Consider the following 18,619-nt stretch of genomic DNA (forward strand, 5'->3'; position numbering starts at 1 on the left):
TAGAAAACAGTAGGTCACTTCTGTCGAATAATGACCTGATGTTCAAAAAAGCCACTCAGCAGGTAACCTTTAAAACCTTTTAAATGCCAAACAAATCACAGCTATTTCCGCATTGCTTCCAAGTTAATTTACATAGACAAGATAAGCCCTCTGGTGTGTGATGATTAACTTTTTACTTTGTCATCATCAAAATAAACAACTTCAGCTGCAGAGGAAATAAAACATTTTGTCTTACAAGCTGACACAAAGATCCAGGCAGCACACATTTTTGCCGATGGTGTGAACAAACTAACACAACTTAATTAAGCTGACTATATATTCCTCCTCCTGATAAAAAGGTCCATCAAAGTTTTGACAACTCAAACAACAGAAAAAATGCGATTCTCTATGCAAAATAAATGACTATAGTGGAATTATAGTACAGGGCTGTGTGAAAACTGTAGGGAACTACAATACAATTAATTTACTGGTGGTACAAAGGATGACAAATTTCACGGTTAGGTGGGATCATGGATTGTTGTCAAGAGTTGAACAGTTGTTTTTTCGGATCGGCCAAAAAAAGTACAACTTTTCTACTCAAACTGTGCATTTGAACAGCACTACAATTCAAAACACATCTCCTTGAATATGAATCATGTATTACATCCTCTATTTTTTCACTATAAGCTGTACATTGCTTCCAATAACAATCCAATTCCAATAAATATAGAACAAGCAGATCAACCTGAACTCCCTTTATATTCAGGAAGTGCTTCTAAAAATCTGACTACAGCAATCTTAAATACTAAAACAACAATGTGTACCTTTTGCACCTTAAAATTGTAGTCTCAAAGTGGATCTTAAGAGTACAATAACTTTCAACAGGGAGAATGGCATTTATCCCATTTCCACACAGTGCCCTATGTCCGTCTCGGTTCTGTTTGATACAATGGTTGAGACCACCAGAATTACCTTATGTAAGTTAGCCCAGGATGCTGATGCACTGTTATACTGCAACACAGCTACCCGCCACTAGCCAGGGGAATAATGATAGATCGGCTGTAGCTCTGGTCAACAGGTCTGCTGTACCCACTTTACTACCCAGTGTAAATAAGCACAGTGCATGGATAGCATCTTGTACGTGCAGCGCGGATTAGCAGAATTTTGATCTAGAATATGGATATAAATTTGTTTGTAAGCTGCGTCAGGGTAAACTGCCATATCAACCAGAGCAATGCATAAACACATTGAGCAAGGACATGCCGATGTTAACCTGCAGGGAGGACTAAATGCTGTCAGTGCGAACACTGCTAATGTTAGACACACTCAGCAAACCCATTTGACATTGTTTACCTGCAAAAAAACTTTAAATAAATTGGGCTTAATTGTGTCTGTTCTGAATGTTATGTTACCTGTAGACGAGTCGGTTAGTCTGAGTTTACATTTCCCTTTAACCAACTAGGAAATTACTCACCTATGAACATCCTTAAACCGTGAACTACCATAAAAAAATCTTGTCTGATAGAAACTTGTAGTGTTTTTTTAAATCCATAGCAACTCTTTACTACAAAATTGTGTAAAGCAATTACACTCCCCTATCTTTATAAGTGAGATGGTGATGTTCAGTTTGTGCCCAGCACTACTTCTTTGCAGCCTATTTCTTGTAAGCGTACCTTGCTATTTTCAATTGTGATTATTTTTTTAACCAGGTACAATTTACTGGATGTGAATGGTAGCTGTCGGTTTGCTTACATGAAATGTCTCCATTAATGGGCTTCCTGAAACCACCATCACAGAAAGAAATGTAAGGACTCAGAGCTTGTTCTTAGTTCAAGGTCTTCCACTAGGGCAGATGATATACATATCTCATGATTTATTTATCACCCATCCTATCTTAAGAAGCACTCTGAACTAGCTACAAACCACACACTGTCGCAGTATATATTTTCAACATACCTTGCTTGCGGACATCTTCCACTGCAGCAGTCAACTCATCCTTGAGGAACTGACTTTCCTTTGCAATCTTTTCTCCTTTATCCAGGAAGTTCTGGGTAGCAGTCTCTACTGATGCTGCCAAAACATGTGCCTTCTTGGAGCGTCCTTTCTTCTTGTTGGAAGGGCCTTTGTTGCTCGAGTTCACCAAAGTGGTGACCTATGGCAAGGATACAAAAGAAACAGAAACAGCTACTTCGGGAGCTTAGATGTATTTGGTAGACTACACTTATGCCAACGTTGCTTTTCTCACATAACACATGTGACATTGCTATATTTGATTTAATATATCCTTACAAGTTTACACAGTATTCTATTTGTTATTGTTTCAGAATTGTTTGATCTTTTTTGTACTATTATCTTCTTTGGATAAATAGTGTTGCTATAATAACTTTAAATTATCTTGCTTTCTCGTTTTTTAACCTGTTGTTTTAAAATCCTGTGCCCCTTCCAGCTGACATCTAAATAACCCCTCCCCTTATATTCTAAGGTGAAAAAAACCTGGGTTAACTTTACCTGGGTGACAAGGGGCTCAAGCAGCCTCTCTACCGCCAGTGTACGGATCTCTAGACTCTTCGGATCCCACTTAAAGTTTATGTTACCTGTGTTGATGGTTGTCATGGTGTCTGTCTTTCTGGGGGTGAAAAACAGAAGGAATATAAGAAAGACAAAAGTGAAAAACAGTTCATCAGTAAATTTCATTTTGCAGATACAAAGCTGAAACCAAGTTTTCACTGCAGCAAACACAAAAATCTGCGTTTTCAAAACATATTGAATAGCTGTTGTCAAGCGATATGAGTGTGGCTGTATGTTTTAGGGAAATGCCTTTTGCTTGAACGAGGAACAAATCATAATATATGTAGTTGGCTAAAGACAGGAAAGTTTGCTAACTAAATGAGGCTTCCTTTTAGATTTACAGGAAAGTTAGCCTCTAAAAGTTTGCATGACAGTGAAAATATTACGACCCTAGTTTGAGCCAGCAATGCTCCATCCCTCAAAGATACTGTGGCCCAATTTCAATTTCTCTTTTCAAGCTCAGTCTGCAACTCGATTGATTAACTATCTAACATGGGTGGGCAGGGATAATCAGCAAACCCTGAGGGCTGAGGGGCTTCAGCTGAAAACTTGGTCAGCTGTAATGTGGCAACAATGCCATAGACTGCGGCTAGCCTACATTGACACAAAACAAAAAAACAGGCTTAAAAAAATAAAAGAGAAGTATTTGAGGAATATATATCTCATTTTATATATTGAACTATTATTTATTGGGCAAGTGTGCTTTCAATTTTGCCATCAAACATCCTGACTTATGTTTGAATTCGGATGGGGAATACTTGCGATATATGGCCTCTCTTAACGTTTAATCTAAAAAAGCCAGCCAATATGGATGGAAGCAGATTGCCTAGGGCAGTTGTAACTCATTTTATCATTCAAAAAAAAAATTTAAGGCACTTCCTTCCAACTCACTGGGGGTTTTAACTACAATTACTTATCAACTACTGCAATGTTTCTAATCAGCTATATTGTCAAAAGGCCACTTCACACAAATCATTTTTCATATTGGTATTAAACCATGCATTACGCTTGTGTATCATTTGCTTTGGGTCTCAATGCAGAACCATGTAAGACCACCATGATCTATTATACTATTTAATTATAAGTTTATTATAAGTTTTTTCACATGTGACTCTGCACCCCGACATATGGATAAGGGAGGTCATGTTTCCACTTAGAGAAAATCAGATATACTATAAAGAGGCTGCACCAGGAAATTCTGTATCACTTGGCAACCATTTTTTATCTTTTGTTAAAGATATGACAGCTAACAACATAACTATGTAACCTTTTTATTGTTTTTTTCCTTTTTTCTGTTTTGTTTTTTAATGTATTTTATTATTTTCTGTCTGTCTGTCTGTTATTTATTTATTATTTATTTAGTCATCGTCTGGCTGCAGGCTTACTGATGATCCAGTGCTCGGGGTTTTGGGGATTGGACAGGTTTCCTTTCTGACTGTCCTGTGTTTGTGCTGTTGTTGTTTAAGTGATATATTTTTAAAATTAAAAAGATCAAATGTGCAGTTCATTTACAACTACATTACTTGGGCTCAACAGGAAAGGATCTTCCTTGTGGCCATATCAATTTCCAATGAATCTCCTCCTTAGATATAAGAACTAAAACTGGTCTATACATAGAAACATGTATTATTCAGACTGACTAGGAGAGGTGATTCTCCATTCACCTCATGTCTATGGGTGTGGCAGTAGTGGTCTCAGAGACAGACATTTCACAATCTGGTCTACCGAAACCAAAACAACCTACAAAGTTAATGTTAGTTAACACTGGATATTACAGGTGAATTTGTTAGGAGGAATAATTCTTTAAGTCTTAGAAAACTAAAAAAAAACTCGACTTTAGACTTGCCATTAAAAATATAATGTTTTTATTACAATTAAAATGCCCAATCCAAACAGTTAAATAATGACACATTTAACAATAAACACAAAGTAAAACAGACAAATGTTGAGTAGACCAAATATGTAATTAACTTATCTCCCGTGCTAACATCCTGTCGTTCAGTTACACCTGTTGAAGCTACCTGCAATTACCTTATCGCTGGTTTTTACTAATATATAACTATATTAATTGGCACTTTAATAGCAGTAGAGCAGTTGATGCAGATTTAAAAGCTGTTTAATAAATCAGTTTTATAAAAACAGGTTCAGCAGGTGTTTAATGTTCGGGTTGTAACCTGCTATCGTCTGTGTGCCAAACACGACACCTTGCTAACGCTAATGCTAACCGACACAACAAACATTAACTCTTAAACCTTTAACTTGCTCCCCTGTTGGTTATCAAATAAACAACCCCATGCTGAAACAGTGCGAGTGTTGACCTTGCGTTGAGTAGTAAGAAAACGTTGTGAACTTACCGAAAAGAGCCCACTACAAAACTGGAGTTTAAAAGTTCAAAATGGAGGAATGAGAATTACGGAGTTCCTTGCCCCAAAAGTTTTCCTCCCGGTTTCTTCCCTCTCTGGCTCGGTGTCGTGTTCCCGCTTGCTCCTGAGTCCTCTCGGAAAAAAAAAATATTTCGAAAAAGTTTACACACGAGCAACTTAAAAGATCCACAGTGGTCAGTCGCCTGAAAAGTTTCGGTCAAGATTGTTTCGATGTCGCAGTCTATCGCCCAACAATGGAAGCGGCGGAGGAGTGTGGGGTGGGGGGGGAGAGAGGGGGGGGGGCTGGGGCGGTGACCGAGTTCCTGAACTTCCTGGCAGCGGGGCAGGGCGACCACAGGACACAGCAGGCCCGCAAAAGGAGGAGGTGTTTCAGGCGTGGCACTCACTGTATATGCCCATATATGGATTAATTACAGCCTTTATAAAACTAGTGCGCAACCAGGCCAAGCTGTGTTCAGAAACTTTTATCTTAGTCTGAAGAAGAAACCGAATAAATGAAGAGGCTTCATTTTGGTGTTTAAAGTAAAACTAGAATTGAATAGGCCATCTCTTTTAATCCTCTAGCAGCAATTCACTTTGTCTCCAGCCTATCCATTGGGTTATGCTACTGCTAGGAAACTGCCTTGGTATTAGATCCAGAGCTCACTAGATTATCCTAACAAGCACCATAATGCCAGTTAATAAGTCCATGGGATTTCTGGGGGGGGGGGGGGGGGGGGGTTATTAGGGAACTCCTAACATGCGTTTACAACTTATTTTTAATTATGTATTAGCCTACTGTAATTTTACTGTTGTAGCCCAGTTTATCAACACATAGCAGCTACAATTAATTTTAAAAGCACTCCATTATTTGAACCCTAGTTACCCACACAGCAAATATCTCCCAGAGCAGTATTTGGCACACTTGTAGGCCTACTAAAAAAACAAAACAGAGATTGTTATTATTATTATTATTATTATTATTATTATTATTATTAATAATAATAATAATAATAATAATAAGCTTTATTTATATAGCACTTTTCAAAACATGGTTACAAGTGCTTTTATTATAATTCCTTTCACTATGTGGGTTTGATATAAAAAGTGTGTTTATTTTGTTTCAAACCTCTCCAGAAGTTTTACATTCATAAACCCCAAAACAATATGTTCGTTTGTTGAAGGTCATTAGGTTCAAATGCTGTATTGAAAGATTCAACAGAGGACACCAGAGAAAGAGAGTGCTCCACAGTCAGCGATTGAAGCACCAGGTGCAAACTCAATGAGCTGGTTGTATATTCAGTTACTCATATTTTATTTATAAATAATAAACATCCAACTACAGCAGCACTGACATTTAAGATGAGGTTTTTATTCAAAGAGCTAGAGATTGCTTGCAGATGTCACAAATTCTGCTATTTCAAGGTCAAGAATAAACATACAGGATCCGATCAGTATGCAGTTGTCACACTTTTTATGGTTTGTTGCAGCTTTGACTGATAACACTGAGACATTTGATAAACATATTCAGGAGCCAAGTATTTTAGTTTGGGCTTAATCAAGTGTGAAAGCCATAAATAGATTATCTAAAGAAGCCAGGTGCCACCCTTCCTGACTCATTTTTCAGCCTTAAACACACACACACACACACACACACACACACACACACACACACACACACACACACACACACACACACACTGTCTCCTTAAACAGAAGTATCATGCTAACAAAATGTTCCTCGTGGTGGTAAAAACTAAGTGGGTCTGACAGTTGGTAATTAGGTAATTACATTTTTACAGCCTGCACCCGTTTTACACCTTTTAGTTGGTGTGTGTTAAAAACCTCATTGCCCAAAGATAAGTCTGTTTATAAAAAGAAACAACGTAATCAAATATGACAAAGCACTACGAGCAGATAGGTCATGATTTTAATTATACAGAGAGTGCAAAATCCTAAAAATAAAAAGGAAAAACAGAGGCAGTCTCAAGCAATTGAAGGAGGTGGCCACGGAGAAAATTACAAACAACAATGGTGTTTTGTTCTGCAGGCAAGTACAACTAACACGCTTCTATTTGTTGGCTGGAGTAGGTGTTAATTAAGAAGCTCCACCAGTGCAGTATGAATTATAGTCCTGAAGAGAATGAGCTCACAAACGTACTTAGGAAGCTCTTAATCAAGGCCTCAGAATATTATTATCTTCAAGGAAGACACTCCTGAATATTTTTTGTGCAATGATAAATTGCAACGTCATTGTTTCCCCATGGAGCTTTGACCATGGCTGAACTGAAGGGTCATGCATTCAATAGGAAATGAAGATATTGCAGTGAACTATTTTTTACTCTTGTGTAATATACAAATTCAGTCAAGTACAGAGTGACCGGCCACTTACATGGTGTGAAGGAGATTTGTTTATCCAATTAATGCAACAAAAAAAGGGATTGAATGTGCTGCAGTTGTGTGCTTGAATGATGAATGTTTGTAAGAGTAACAGCTTGCTAAGAGGACAAGTTTTGAGTGTCCTTGACCTTCATTCTTATTGTACCTGTTGGGCCCAACAAATGATAAGAGCACAGCATGCTATAAATAATTCCTTCTCATTATGGGGAAGTGCACATGTTTGTCACACACTGAATGTATAATTGAGCACATGCAAATATGTGTAGGGCAAGCAGCAAATGAAGAATTATAGAAGAGATGATGATATTATAGGAGCTTTTTCCCATCATTAATAATGAAAGTTGTTTTTTTTTTTACCTATGAAATAATTGTATTTGTTTTTCTGAGATATCTGTTCAATGTTATATTTTATGTTATTTTTATTCAGCTTACACATCTCATTGAATCAAAGTCCTGGCACTGCTCCATGTTGATACTCCTGATTACAGCTGTACATGAGCTTTCTCTCTTGTCATGTATTGCTTTGCAGTCATGGCGGTTACTGTATTCTAAAGCGTCCTGTCAAAGCAGTTACTCATACATTGACGCTGACTGGATTGGAAGGTCCCTCACAGCGGGAGGACTTTTTTTCTTGACATAAGGACCACAGCAACTTTCAGTCTACCCACATTCACCTGACTCATCCTGACAGCTGTCCATGGAGCTGCATGATGTCATCTTCAGGCTCTCCCTTCCTGATAAAAGACCTTGTACCTCCCTGATTAGAAATGAGTGTGATGCTGCCATGTAGGCGTCGCTCCTCCACAGACAGACTCGAGGGGAGGAAAGGAGCATCAACAGGCTAGTAACACTAATGATTAACCTCCATAGCAGTCGTTCAGAGTGACTTTCCTTCAGAGGTGAAAAGAAACATACATTATCAGAGTGAATTAACCAAAAGTCCCTTGGGAGGACATCTCACACATGTTCACAGTTAGGTGTTGGGACAGTGACGATATGACTTCACATGGCAGCCCTGCTCTGTGATTGGACTGTGGAGAAGGTCACAGCTCTTATGACTCAACTGCTGCTAACCCATTGTCGGCAGTCTGTTGAGCTCCACCTGCTGGTTTAGATTTTGGTACCAGACTATTGGCTTCCCTTATACAGAAGTTTCTCGACTTGGATGAAAGAAATCAGGAAGTAACTCAATGACATGCTTCTGTGCCTGTTGCCGGACACCAGAGCAACCTATGATAGTGAATCATTCCCCCCTGATGGGCTATTTTTAGTGAGTGTAGCTTATGAAACTTCAATCTGGAGGAGCCAATCTCCAGTTTTGTATTTTTAGGGTTTCAAAATCACACCAGTGTTTGTGCAGAGCAGGATTTCTATTGGAAGAAGTGGTGCTGACGATATTAAGTGTGTAAGATTTGCTTTCTCTTTTCTCCCTATAGAGCTCTTTGTGATCATATTACCTCTGTCCTTGCCGGATATATCCACAGATGGAGAGACAAAAGCATGTTCATAATCTTTTCTACACATACAATTATAATTGAATAAAGGAAAGCAATTACCAGAAGACCAGCGGCTGCAAACACTCCGTCATTCACAGTGCACATGCTATTCCAGAAACCTTGTTTTATTCCTAAATTCTTGTGGGAGCTACTGCCCTAATTTCCTGATTTCCAAGTGGGATTCAGGCAAATACGAAGGTGAAAAATGTGAAGGAAGCCCTGATATGAAACATAATGCCTTTTTAATCTATCATGAGTCACAGGTCCAAAGCCTGTTTAAATTGCGTCCGAATTGGAAAAGATGCCTGTGTGGTCCAAAAATAAGACAGCTTATATAACATCAGGCTGTACATTACTCCATGGCTTTCATTTTTTAATAAGTAGCTCTGAGGACTGTGTGCCACAGGCTTTCTTTTTAAATGTTAATATCTGGAGCTAGGTTTTTACACATAGAGATTACACATGTTGATATTAATGCATCTGTATAGCCATTTTTGGTGATTCGAAAACACATGACATCATCTTGTGCCCTAAGACTTTTGTAGAGTGTCATAAAGTCAGGAAATATTTTTATCTGAAACCGTTCTGCAAATAGAATATGATAGAATACATAGAAGCATTTGGAGAGATAGACTTCTTTGAGGATTCAGGGCTAATTATGCCTATAACAGTACCGCTGTAGCCCAAGGTCCCTAATTAGAACATTACAAAGCAGCTGCGGGAGAAAATATTATTTTTGGAGGTAGTTCTTTCTGAAAAGTTTTCAGAGTGTTGTTGGCTGAGACTTGTGCTAATGTGCTAAAACAGCTAAAGCAGACAATGACACTTATATAAGAAATAAAACATCAAAACCTTTGAATTCATGACTCAACACTCACAAATTGAAGACAAAACTAAACTTTAACATGAATAGATGGAGTTGTTATGGAGTTTTTTATTTTTTACTATACTGATGACTACATGCTAAATAAAAGCAGGATTTAAATGCATAACACTGGAAATATAAAATTATATGTTTCACTTAAGTTCAATACTTGTAAAATTTGGGCCAATTCAAGGGAAAAAAAACTCTTTGTTCGTATTTAAGCACGCTCTGTTCTCTGAAAATGTAAAAGATATATTAAGCAGCTCACATCAGGGCTTTATCAGAAAAAAAAAAGATTTTCACCATGATAAATAGTCGGACAGATCCAGGTAGTGTTACTGCAAATTTGCAATTAAGCCCAGCATGTGATAGACACATAGGGGAAATGACCTTTCAATACAAATGATGCAGAGAGCGATGACATCATCAGGACCTGTTTGGGTATGTGATCCAAAGGAAATTAATAGATGTGACTGTAAAGAATACCAGCTCACCCACAGCTCCACATACATCGTATTTTCTTTAATAAAGAAATATCAAACCAACTACAACACATTGAGCTTGAGTCACTCTCTATTAAATGCATCAGCACAAGTGAAGTATGAGCATTGAGCAAATCCTCCCACTCTGCAAATCATGGGTCATTGAAAGCATGAACTCTTCACACATCAGACAAAATGTAGCGAGAGAAAACGATGCTCCCTCAAGTCTGACATTGATTCTTTCCAATGTAAGGACTCCTGGTGGGTAATATGTCACCAGTGTTCCCATTTATTTGTGGTTTCCATCCTGAGCTCTTGTCAGTCACTCATACCTGATGTGTGGCTGTGATTGTAATAAAAAATGAGGCATAGGAGCGAGGAAAGAAATTTTTAGCAGCACCTGATTGCAGCGGAAGGCATCCTCCACCCGTCAGGGCTTTAAAATTCAAGAGACATTTCTTGCAAAAATAGCTGTGTTTTGAATAATGGATACCACATTGAAGAAAAGCTGATCCACTGATATGCAAAAATCTTGTAGGAAATAAAAAATACACAAACTACAAGTGCTACTGAAGAGATTATCCATTTCCCATTCCCACATGGCAAACAGCCTTTTCCCCCCTCCAAGAGTACTTACAAACCTACAGGGAATTCAGGAAACTGTTGATCAAAGTGTGATGGATAATTACCCATTAATTATCCCGAACCTCTCTGTACCTGGGAGTGAAAACATCAGTGCTAAAGCCGGTAATGCTTTCTTGGAAGTGAGTGTTTGCTGTGAAGCAGCTCGCTGATGGCTCTGAGGAGTGAGATACAATGTTGAAATACTGCAGGGCCAGACAGCAATAAACGCCCAGTCGTTGCCAGGGTCCACTACAGTAAACAATCGCTGGGGATCTGTCAGCTGGATGTCCAATCAATCATGGGGATGTGTCCACTTTAATGCACTGTCAAGAGAAGGTTTATGGATTTCTATTTTGATACGTCAATGTTGTCAATAACAGGGAATCCCATGCGTCTATTATCAAAATTTCACAATATTTCATAAAAGGGATATATTCTATTGAGGCATAAAATCGATGGACTTATTTCTTAGATTGGACGTTTTTTATTAACTGAATTTGAACACCAGATTGCCAAATAAGTAAAAGTAACCATAGTAACTAACAAGTAAAAGTGGTTGGATAAGCTTTGTTACTTAAGAAGATTGAGTTTTTTCCCCTTTAGACCTACTTCAATGAAGCATTATCTTTTAAACAATAACTTTTCCTTATTAGCCTTCAGGTTTATGCAGTAAAACACATAAAAAGCTCCTAGAGCCGTGGTGATTTCTTATATCTTTATGACGTCTTAAAGCTTCTTAAGGATTTAAGATAATCCAAATCCTAAATGTCTTGTTTCGCACAATCATTGCAAACCCTCAAGCTATTCATTTTTATCAGAGTAGATTTTTTAAAATTATTTTAGAGGCTGGTAAAGTTTGCCATTTAGCCTGGAAAAAATAGCTAAATGATTACTCAATTATGAATGTTGTTGATCATTTTTTCTTCCAGAAAGACTGATTTTTTCAACTCAACTGCGAATGAAACAGAGTTATGGAGCCACAAGAATTTACTGGCATGCTTTAAATTGGCTCGAGTCAATAATTTAAGTCCCATAATGTATCAAGTGGAAATATAGACAACGTAAAAATGCGAAAGGGGGGCACTAAGGGTGAATCTGCTACTCCTATCTTCCTTATGGAGCTTTTAAACCTGTTTCAGCTCATTGTGCAGTAGTCATGTCTACAACTTGTGCTATATGTTTGCTTACATCTCCGCTCTCTTTTTACATTTGACTTAAAAGCAGAATATTGATTACAGACGATTGAGGACGAGATTAAAGTCGTACATTTACGAGAATAAAGTCGTAAATTGACGAGTTTGAGAACAGCCTGTGCAAAAATGATGAAAGTAGAACTTTTAAAGTCTTAAAAGAATAAAAGAATAAAGTCATTCTTTTAGCCTATATCAGAAGAGCAGCAGCATCCTGTTCTCAAATGACAAACATGGAGCATCTTCCTTCCTACTTCCTTGTGTAGTCGGTAAAAACAGCTAGTTCAAGAGAAGTTTTCACTTCAACTTGAAAGACCTTGTTTATCTGTAAAATTATGTATGAACCATAGACTGTATGAACAGGACACATACTGGCTGTGCACATGAGACACTTTAACAAGGCAGACCGATAACAGACACAAATAGTTGTGTTGGGGCTTTACTTATGCAGATATGAAACTACACCTGCTTTTGGCACATCATCATCTTCACATTGTCATAAAATATCAGCAGCACCCTGAAAAGATACTGCAAGAAACTGTGGCTTTTCTGAAGAAAGAACAACACTGACTTGGAGGAAGTTGTCTGCAGAGGAAAATACTTTAAGAGTTCTACTTTCATCATTTTGTGCAGGCTGGTCTCGAACGCGTTAATTTACGAGATTAATCTCATAAATTTACGAGTTTAATCTTGAAATTTAAAAAAAATAATGTTTTTAACATGGCCCTAATCCTCCGTCGTAATTGCACCATTAAAATACTTAAATCCACTAGGATCGAAAAGGCAGACATGCATAGTTAGCAAATAGCTGATGGAAATATTGGAGGAAATAAAGAGACAGACATTTCCCTCCAGAGTTACTAGAAAGAAAGTCAAAATGAGATGGATTCGTAAATAAGCAACTGATGACTGACAGAGTTCTTTATATCAACTTGAAAGGTGATGATGTGTCAGTGCTGTGTTCAAAACTTGTTCGACAATATGCACTGCAGATGAAGAGCACTCAACTGTCAGACCATAAGACATACAGTACTTGTTAAATAAAAGTCAAATTGTGTAAACGATGCTCAGATACAACTTGAATATGATTCTAAGTACATAAACTGGATCACAATTCAGGTAACTGCATGTATAGGTTAATGCTGAGATCATAACTCAGATATACTGTTACCAGTGATGGAGGTTGTTGCAAAACGGCATTTCATTGAGGGATCTTTCATATAAAAGGGCTCTGATTACACAAGTGTACAATTGGCTTAAAGCTAAAACATGGATTAGGGTAAAAAAAAAAAAAACCTGATCACACCATGTCAGTTAAAATTTTTCGGGAGAGAGCTGACATTCACTCTGTATAGTAACACATCCACAGCAGGATGAAGTATATGGCAGCTAAAACTAATCCTGGGGTTAGACTACAGTTGACTCTGACATGTCTTTGAAGATTGACACAGACAAGACAAAGTGATAATAGCAGCAATGTCACATAGCAGTTTCATCTGTGAAAAAGCTATTGTTGCTTCATTTTACATGCCAAGGTTATCTAGTGACAGGAGACACAAGTGACAAAATACAACCAGCCAGTGACAAATACAATGCAGCTTATCCAAAAATGTGTCTTAATGTTCTCTTAAGTGTAACAAAACCATTCATCATGAAGCATGGAAAGATGAGAAGAAAATGAAGAATGACCCAGCTGGGTTTTTTTTACAGAATCAGGGGGGAGGAAATGGGTTTGAAAGTGCAGCATAAAAGCGAAAACACAAAGTGAGAAATGGACCTGGTTAAGAAGAGGCAGTGATCAAAGCTCATAAAAAATAAGAAATCTGTAGCCAAGCTGGGTGTTGCAGCACCAGATCCCCCATTGCATGTGTGGCAAAAAGCTTTGGTCGGCCCTTTTTTCTCATGTAAGACCACAGTGTGCACCTTCAAGTCATTTCTTGCTGATTGCTCAGCTTCATTTCACTGATTATGGTAAATCTTTCATACACTATTGGAGGGGTATGCCCACAAGGAGATCTTCCTTATGAAAAATGTATCCCGACAGATGTCTAGGTCTGCCTCCCCTGCCACGTATCTCATATCTAAACCAACAGGGAATTGATTAGAAAGCTATCTATCTCTTGCTTAGAAGTTGAACTTGAAGGATATAACACTACAAAATGGTTACTTGCATGATTACAAGTCATTAGTATCAAAACTATCCAGGTCCTTGGTTGCAAAACTGCTCAATGGGCTGTAATGATAATTTTACATTATCTGCCCCCCGTTGGCCAAGGCTCAGCACAAAAAATAAGCTGTAATGGCTTCACGGCAATGTAGCATGTTTTTTTTTTTGTGGGTTCATTTTATGACATTCTAGTACCTGCAAAATACTGATATTGCTCTCCTTTTCTTTCAAAGTATGACCAGCTTCGATGGCGTAGTATGTGTTGGTGTGTGTGTGTGTGTGTGTATGTGTGTGTGTGTGTGTGTGTGTGTGTGTGTGTGTGTGTGTGTGTGTGTGTACGTGTGTGTGTGTGTGTGTGTGTGTGTGTGTGTGTGTGTGTGTGTGTGTGTGTGTGTGTGTGTGTGTGTGTGTGTGTGTGTGTGTGGGGAGGGGGGGTCGGGGGGCCGGGGGCTGTGTGGGTGTCTTTTGAGCTGGTGGATTGAGTCAACACATTTTTCATAATAAGTGCCCTTCACTCTACAGCAGATGCCATTCTATACAGGGAGATGAGCTGTTTCCTAATCTCGTAATGAAAAAAGTAAAAGGACACTTAATACTCGTGACAGATTCCAGTGTTATTGAATTATTTCAGCGTTTTTGTCCTTCAAATACTGTCTAAACTTTTGAACATATCATAAAACATTGGAATACCTCCAAAAGCTGCATGTATGACATTGGTTTCATCCTTTTATTAAGTCAAGGACACCCTCGACTGTTGCAAATGATGTGTCATATTATACATACAGCACCATCATAATTACAAATAAAGTTCAGTATGAGAATTGGATACTTTTTTATCTGGTAAAAAAATTATGGTAAACACTAAACCTCAGAGGCAATTTTGTGTCACTGTAAGGGTATCACCCTACTTCTTTCTTTTTTTTAACACTTTTTTTGTTGCTTAGAAGTCACACTATTAAATGATCATGAGTCTGATTATAAGTGGGTATGACCTAAAAGCTCAGTAAACCTCTTCTCTGGGTTTAACTCTTATTTCTAAATTCAGCTTTCCTAATGTTACACTGGTTTGGTGATCTTTAAAACTTATTGTTGGGCTTTTTGGGCCTTCATTAGAGAGATAGGAGAGTGGATAGAGTCCAGGGAGAGAGAAGGGGGGAATGACATGCAGGAAGGGAGCCACAGTTTGGATTCGAGCCCGGGCTGCCCGCCTGGAGGACGACAGCCTCCAAACATGGGCCCTCGCACTAACCACTGCGCCACCAGCGCCCCTATGCTGATGACTCTTTACTTTATATTAACATTGAACAGATTAATGTCATGGCAACCTTCTTATTTTAGAGTTTAACAATATCAAAACTAAAGATTATCTGCGAGTGTGCTTCTACTCAGTCATAAAATGATCTTTATCTGAAAGGAACATTTATTTATTTATATTCTCACTATAACGGTGCTGGTGTTCATCACAATGCTTTCACCCACTCTCACAGACCAAAGACACGAAGGTTAGCTTGATACCATAGTGGCGACTTGTCCAGGGGTTTTTATGTACAATCCCTGCTGGGAGATGACATTTCGGTGTGGCTAGCATATGACATATAAGGATTAACATCACCCTTTGTGGCAGATCTTGTTTATACACTTCTATGAAAGGTATCGCTATCAATCCATGCCACCAGGTACAACCATGCATTAGAATGGTCTGTCTGTGGAGATTTCAGAGAATAGCTCTGCAGATCTCCTTAAACTCTGGTTAAAAACTGTATTTATTTCTACTCTGATGCGGTCTGCCTTAGCTTTACACAGCTACTGCTAGTGTGTTAGTACCTCTGTTAGCATGGGGTCAGGTTCCTGCTGATTGTAATTGCCTTTCCTCTTTTCCACTTCTCTGTGTTACTGTTGTTGATTAAAATGTATGCATGTGTTCGAGTGTGAGTAAAGCAGGAGGCTGCCTTACCTGTGTGTGGCTGTCTACAAACGTATCATGTATTAATTATGTTGCAATGCTATTACTTGGCTGGCGTTGTTAGAAACAATGCATAATTGAAATTGATGTTGTAATGATTGAGTAATCTGAGGTAATACAAATTCAGCCTTGCAGTATGTATGTAATTTAATGTGTAGTAAGTAAGTTCTGCTAAAAATACACTTTCTATTTGGACTTTTGAACTCTGGACAGCATTTGGGCTCTGTTATCTAAGTATTAAATTAACATTTTTGCAGGATTAAATCCAATGAATTTTACACTTTGAATTTTATACTTTTACTTATGCTAAACCGGGTGAAATTCAGTATAATTATAAGAAAGATAAGCACAAGGAGCTGTAGAAACCCTGGTCTGCTGGCTGATAGTCTTGCAGTATGTTCTTGCTCTGACCTTCCTACCTTCACTACACTGAAATGCAAAGTTGTCACAGGCAGAGTGGTCAGGAATGTTGAGTAGCAGGGGACCAGAGTTCAATTACAGATACAATAGCCAGAGGTATGAGTGGGAGAAAGCAGTACGAATGTCAGTGCTTGTTTGCTATAACTGTTTGGACAACAAGTATTTCTGCTTAAGGAGTAATAATGTGTTAATAATGGAATCCATCATGTTATGCAAGTGTTACATAAATGTGAAAAACTTTTGCTAGGTTTTCAGTCAGCAATCTGTGATGGGTTGGGAGTCTGGTATGAAAAAGCTATATTTACCTTGTGTGAGAAAGTAGCCTTAAAACTTCTGTAGAGCTGATCTCCCTGTGTGTGTGTGTGTGTGTGCGCGCGCGCGTGTGTGTGCGTGTGCGTGCGTGTGTGTGTGTGTGTTAAAGAGAGGATGGTTTCTGGACAGCTCTCTCCCCCCCACATGAATATAACAGTGATATTACTTTAAATTGATTATATCTGAAGGGTCGGTGTGAGTTTCTTTTTCCAATCTGAAAATAATTTCAAACTCTTCTCTGAATATTAAATTCCACATCAGTGTATACCAGACACTGTCTTTGAGCAGCACTGCATCAGCAGCATATCAAATATTATTTAGAAAAAAGGCAAATCTAAATCATGTACAGTGACACATAACTTCTTTCAGTGCATTGGATGCTTACTTTGTTTTTCATGTTAGCTGCTGTCTGCCTCCCAATAACGTCAAACGGGCATGCATAAAATGCATCGGAGCGAATCTGTCATCAAAAGGTATTCTCATGGTGAATCATCAATCATTCTTGGATGCAAGGCTATTGTGCTGCAATCATGAATGTGTTTACCGTGCTCCATTGACAGTGGTAGTGAGTTAATGTCAATTGTATATCATGTGCTGCTGTACCTGGAGGTTGTAAATGCATAAGCAATGGGCTGTGTTCATTGTGCGAGTAGCAGAGGACATCATAGCAGGTCTCAGCTGTGCCATTTACACTAATGTGTTGGGTTATTATAAATAAATGACTGTCCTTAGGTGTGTGAAACCATTTGGACATAGAGACAAAAAGCACAAGTAACATACCACAAAAGCAATCACAAAAATAAATAGAGCAATTTCTTCCTTTTTTCCTTTCTTGTTTCCTCACAAACAACTCCGGGATTTGATTTTAATGTTCTGCCCCAACAAAGTAAAGATTGGGATTTATTTCCTTTTCCATTATCTGCCTCTTGATAACAGCAAGGTAAATTATTTGGTGATTACCGTGAACGGGGAAGCTGTGAGTCAATCTGCTTCCAAATGGGAAGTGGATGGAACAAATACAAATTGAATATGGGGAAATTGTTTCAAGGGAAGGTGGCAGATAGACAGATGCTTGGTAAGATGCTCAGCATGCTCAACAACTTTGAGATGGTTCTAATTCTCACAACATGCAGCTGGCCAGTTCGGCTGACAGTATAAACAGCAAAGGTTAAAGCCATGCTGAGACCCTGTGAACCAAAATAGCTGGGGAGAATTCTCATTAAAAAGCAAGAGAAAGCTAACCACTTTGCATGGACCCTGGCTATAGTCGTGGTTTAAATTCCCTCACAAAGCTTTCACCACAATGCTCCACTGACTTTGATAAATTTCATTCTACGCTGCTTCCACCCAATGATGCCCTGCCACAGTCACCCCACGCGCACACACACACACACACACACACACACACACACACGCACACACATGCACGCACACACACACACACACACAAGTGTGTAGCATGCATGATAAACACCCAACAGAAAAGGGAAGGAGAGAAAGTGAGGCATGAATTCAGCCTTTAGGAAGGTAAAGAAGAAGAAATCGAGGCACACTTCCTCACCATCTCATTGGCAGAGAAAACATAGTGTCCTGTGGCTTTTTACTGTCACCCCCAGGGACCAGTGTTCCCCTGCGCTCAATTCCGTCTGCCCTATATTACAGCTTTTTCTGCTAAGTATCTGGGAGGAGTGCACAGAGATGTGATAAGTTTTAACAATTAGCATTTTCTTGGGTGAAATCCTCTCTTTCATCCATTTTTTTCCTAAACCCTGCCGAACAGCTCGCATGCC

The 18,619-nt window shown here is 38.6% G+C and overlaps 1 protein-coding gene across 2 annotated transcripts in view; it reads right to left on the reverse strand.

Annotated features, from left to right (window-relative positions):
• Positions 1 to 5,193, reverse strand: part of ctnna1 (catenin (cadherin-associated protein), alpha 1) — a 77,467-nt gene extending 72,274 nt beyond the window's left edge. The window contains exons 1-3 of one of the 2 annotated variants that reach the window (XM_065958598.1): positions 4,902 to 5,193; positions 2,488 to 2,601; positions 1,936 to 2,131 (exon numbers count right to left, since the gene is read on the reverse strand). In XM_065958598.1, coding sequence (XP_065814670.1) covers positions 1,936 to 2,131; positions 2,488 to 2,592 — 301 coding nt within the window. In that variant the 5' untranslated portion in view covers positions 2,593 to 2,601; positions 4,902 to 5,193. Of the gene's footprint in view, positions 1 to 1,935; positions 2,132 to 2,487; positions 2,606 to 4,901 lie in introns of both variants that reach the window. The other variant, XM_065958597.1, reaches the window with a different exon arrangement.
• Positions 5,194 to 18,619: the final 13,426 nt, after the last annotated feature.

The sequence above is a fragment of the Labrus bergylta genome, chromosome 9 (genome assembly GCF_963930695.1).
Source record: "Labrus bergylta chromosome 9, fLabBer1.1, whole genome shotgun sequence".
Taxonomy (NCBI): domain Eukaryota; kingdom Metazoa; phylum Chordata; class Actinopteri; order Labriformes; family Labridae; genus Labrus; species Labrus bergylta.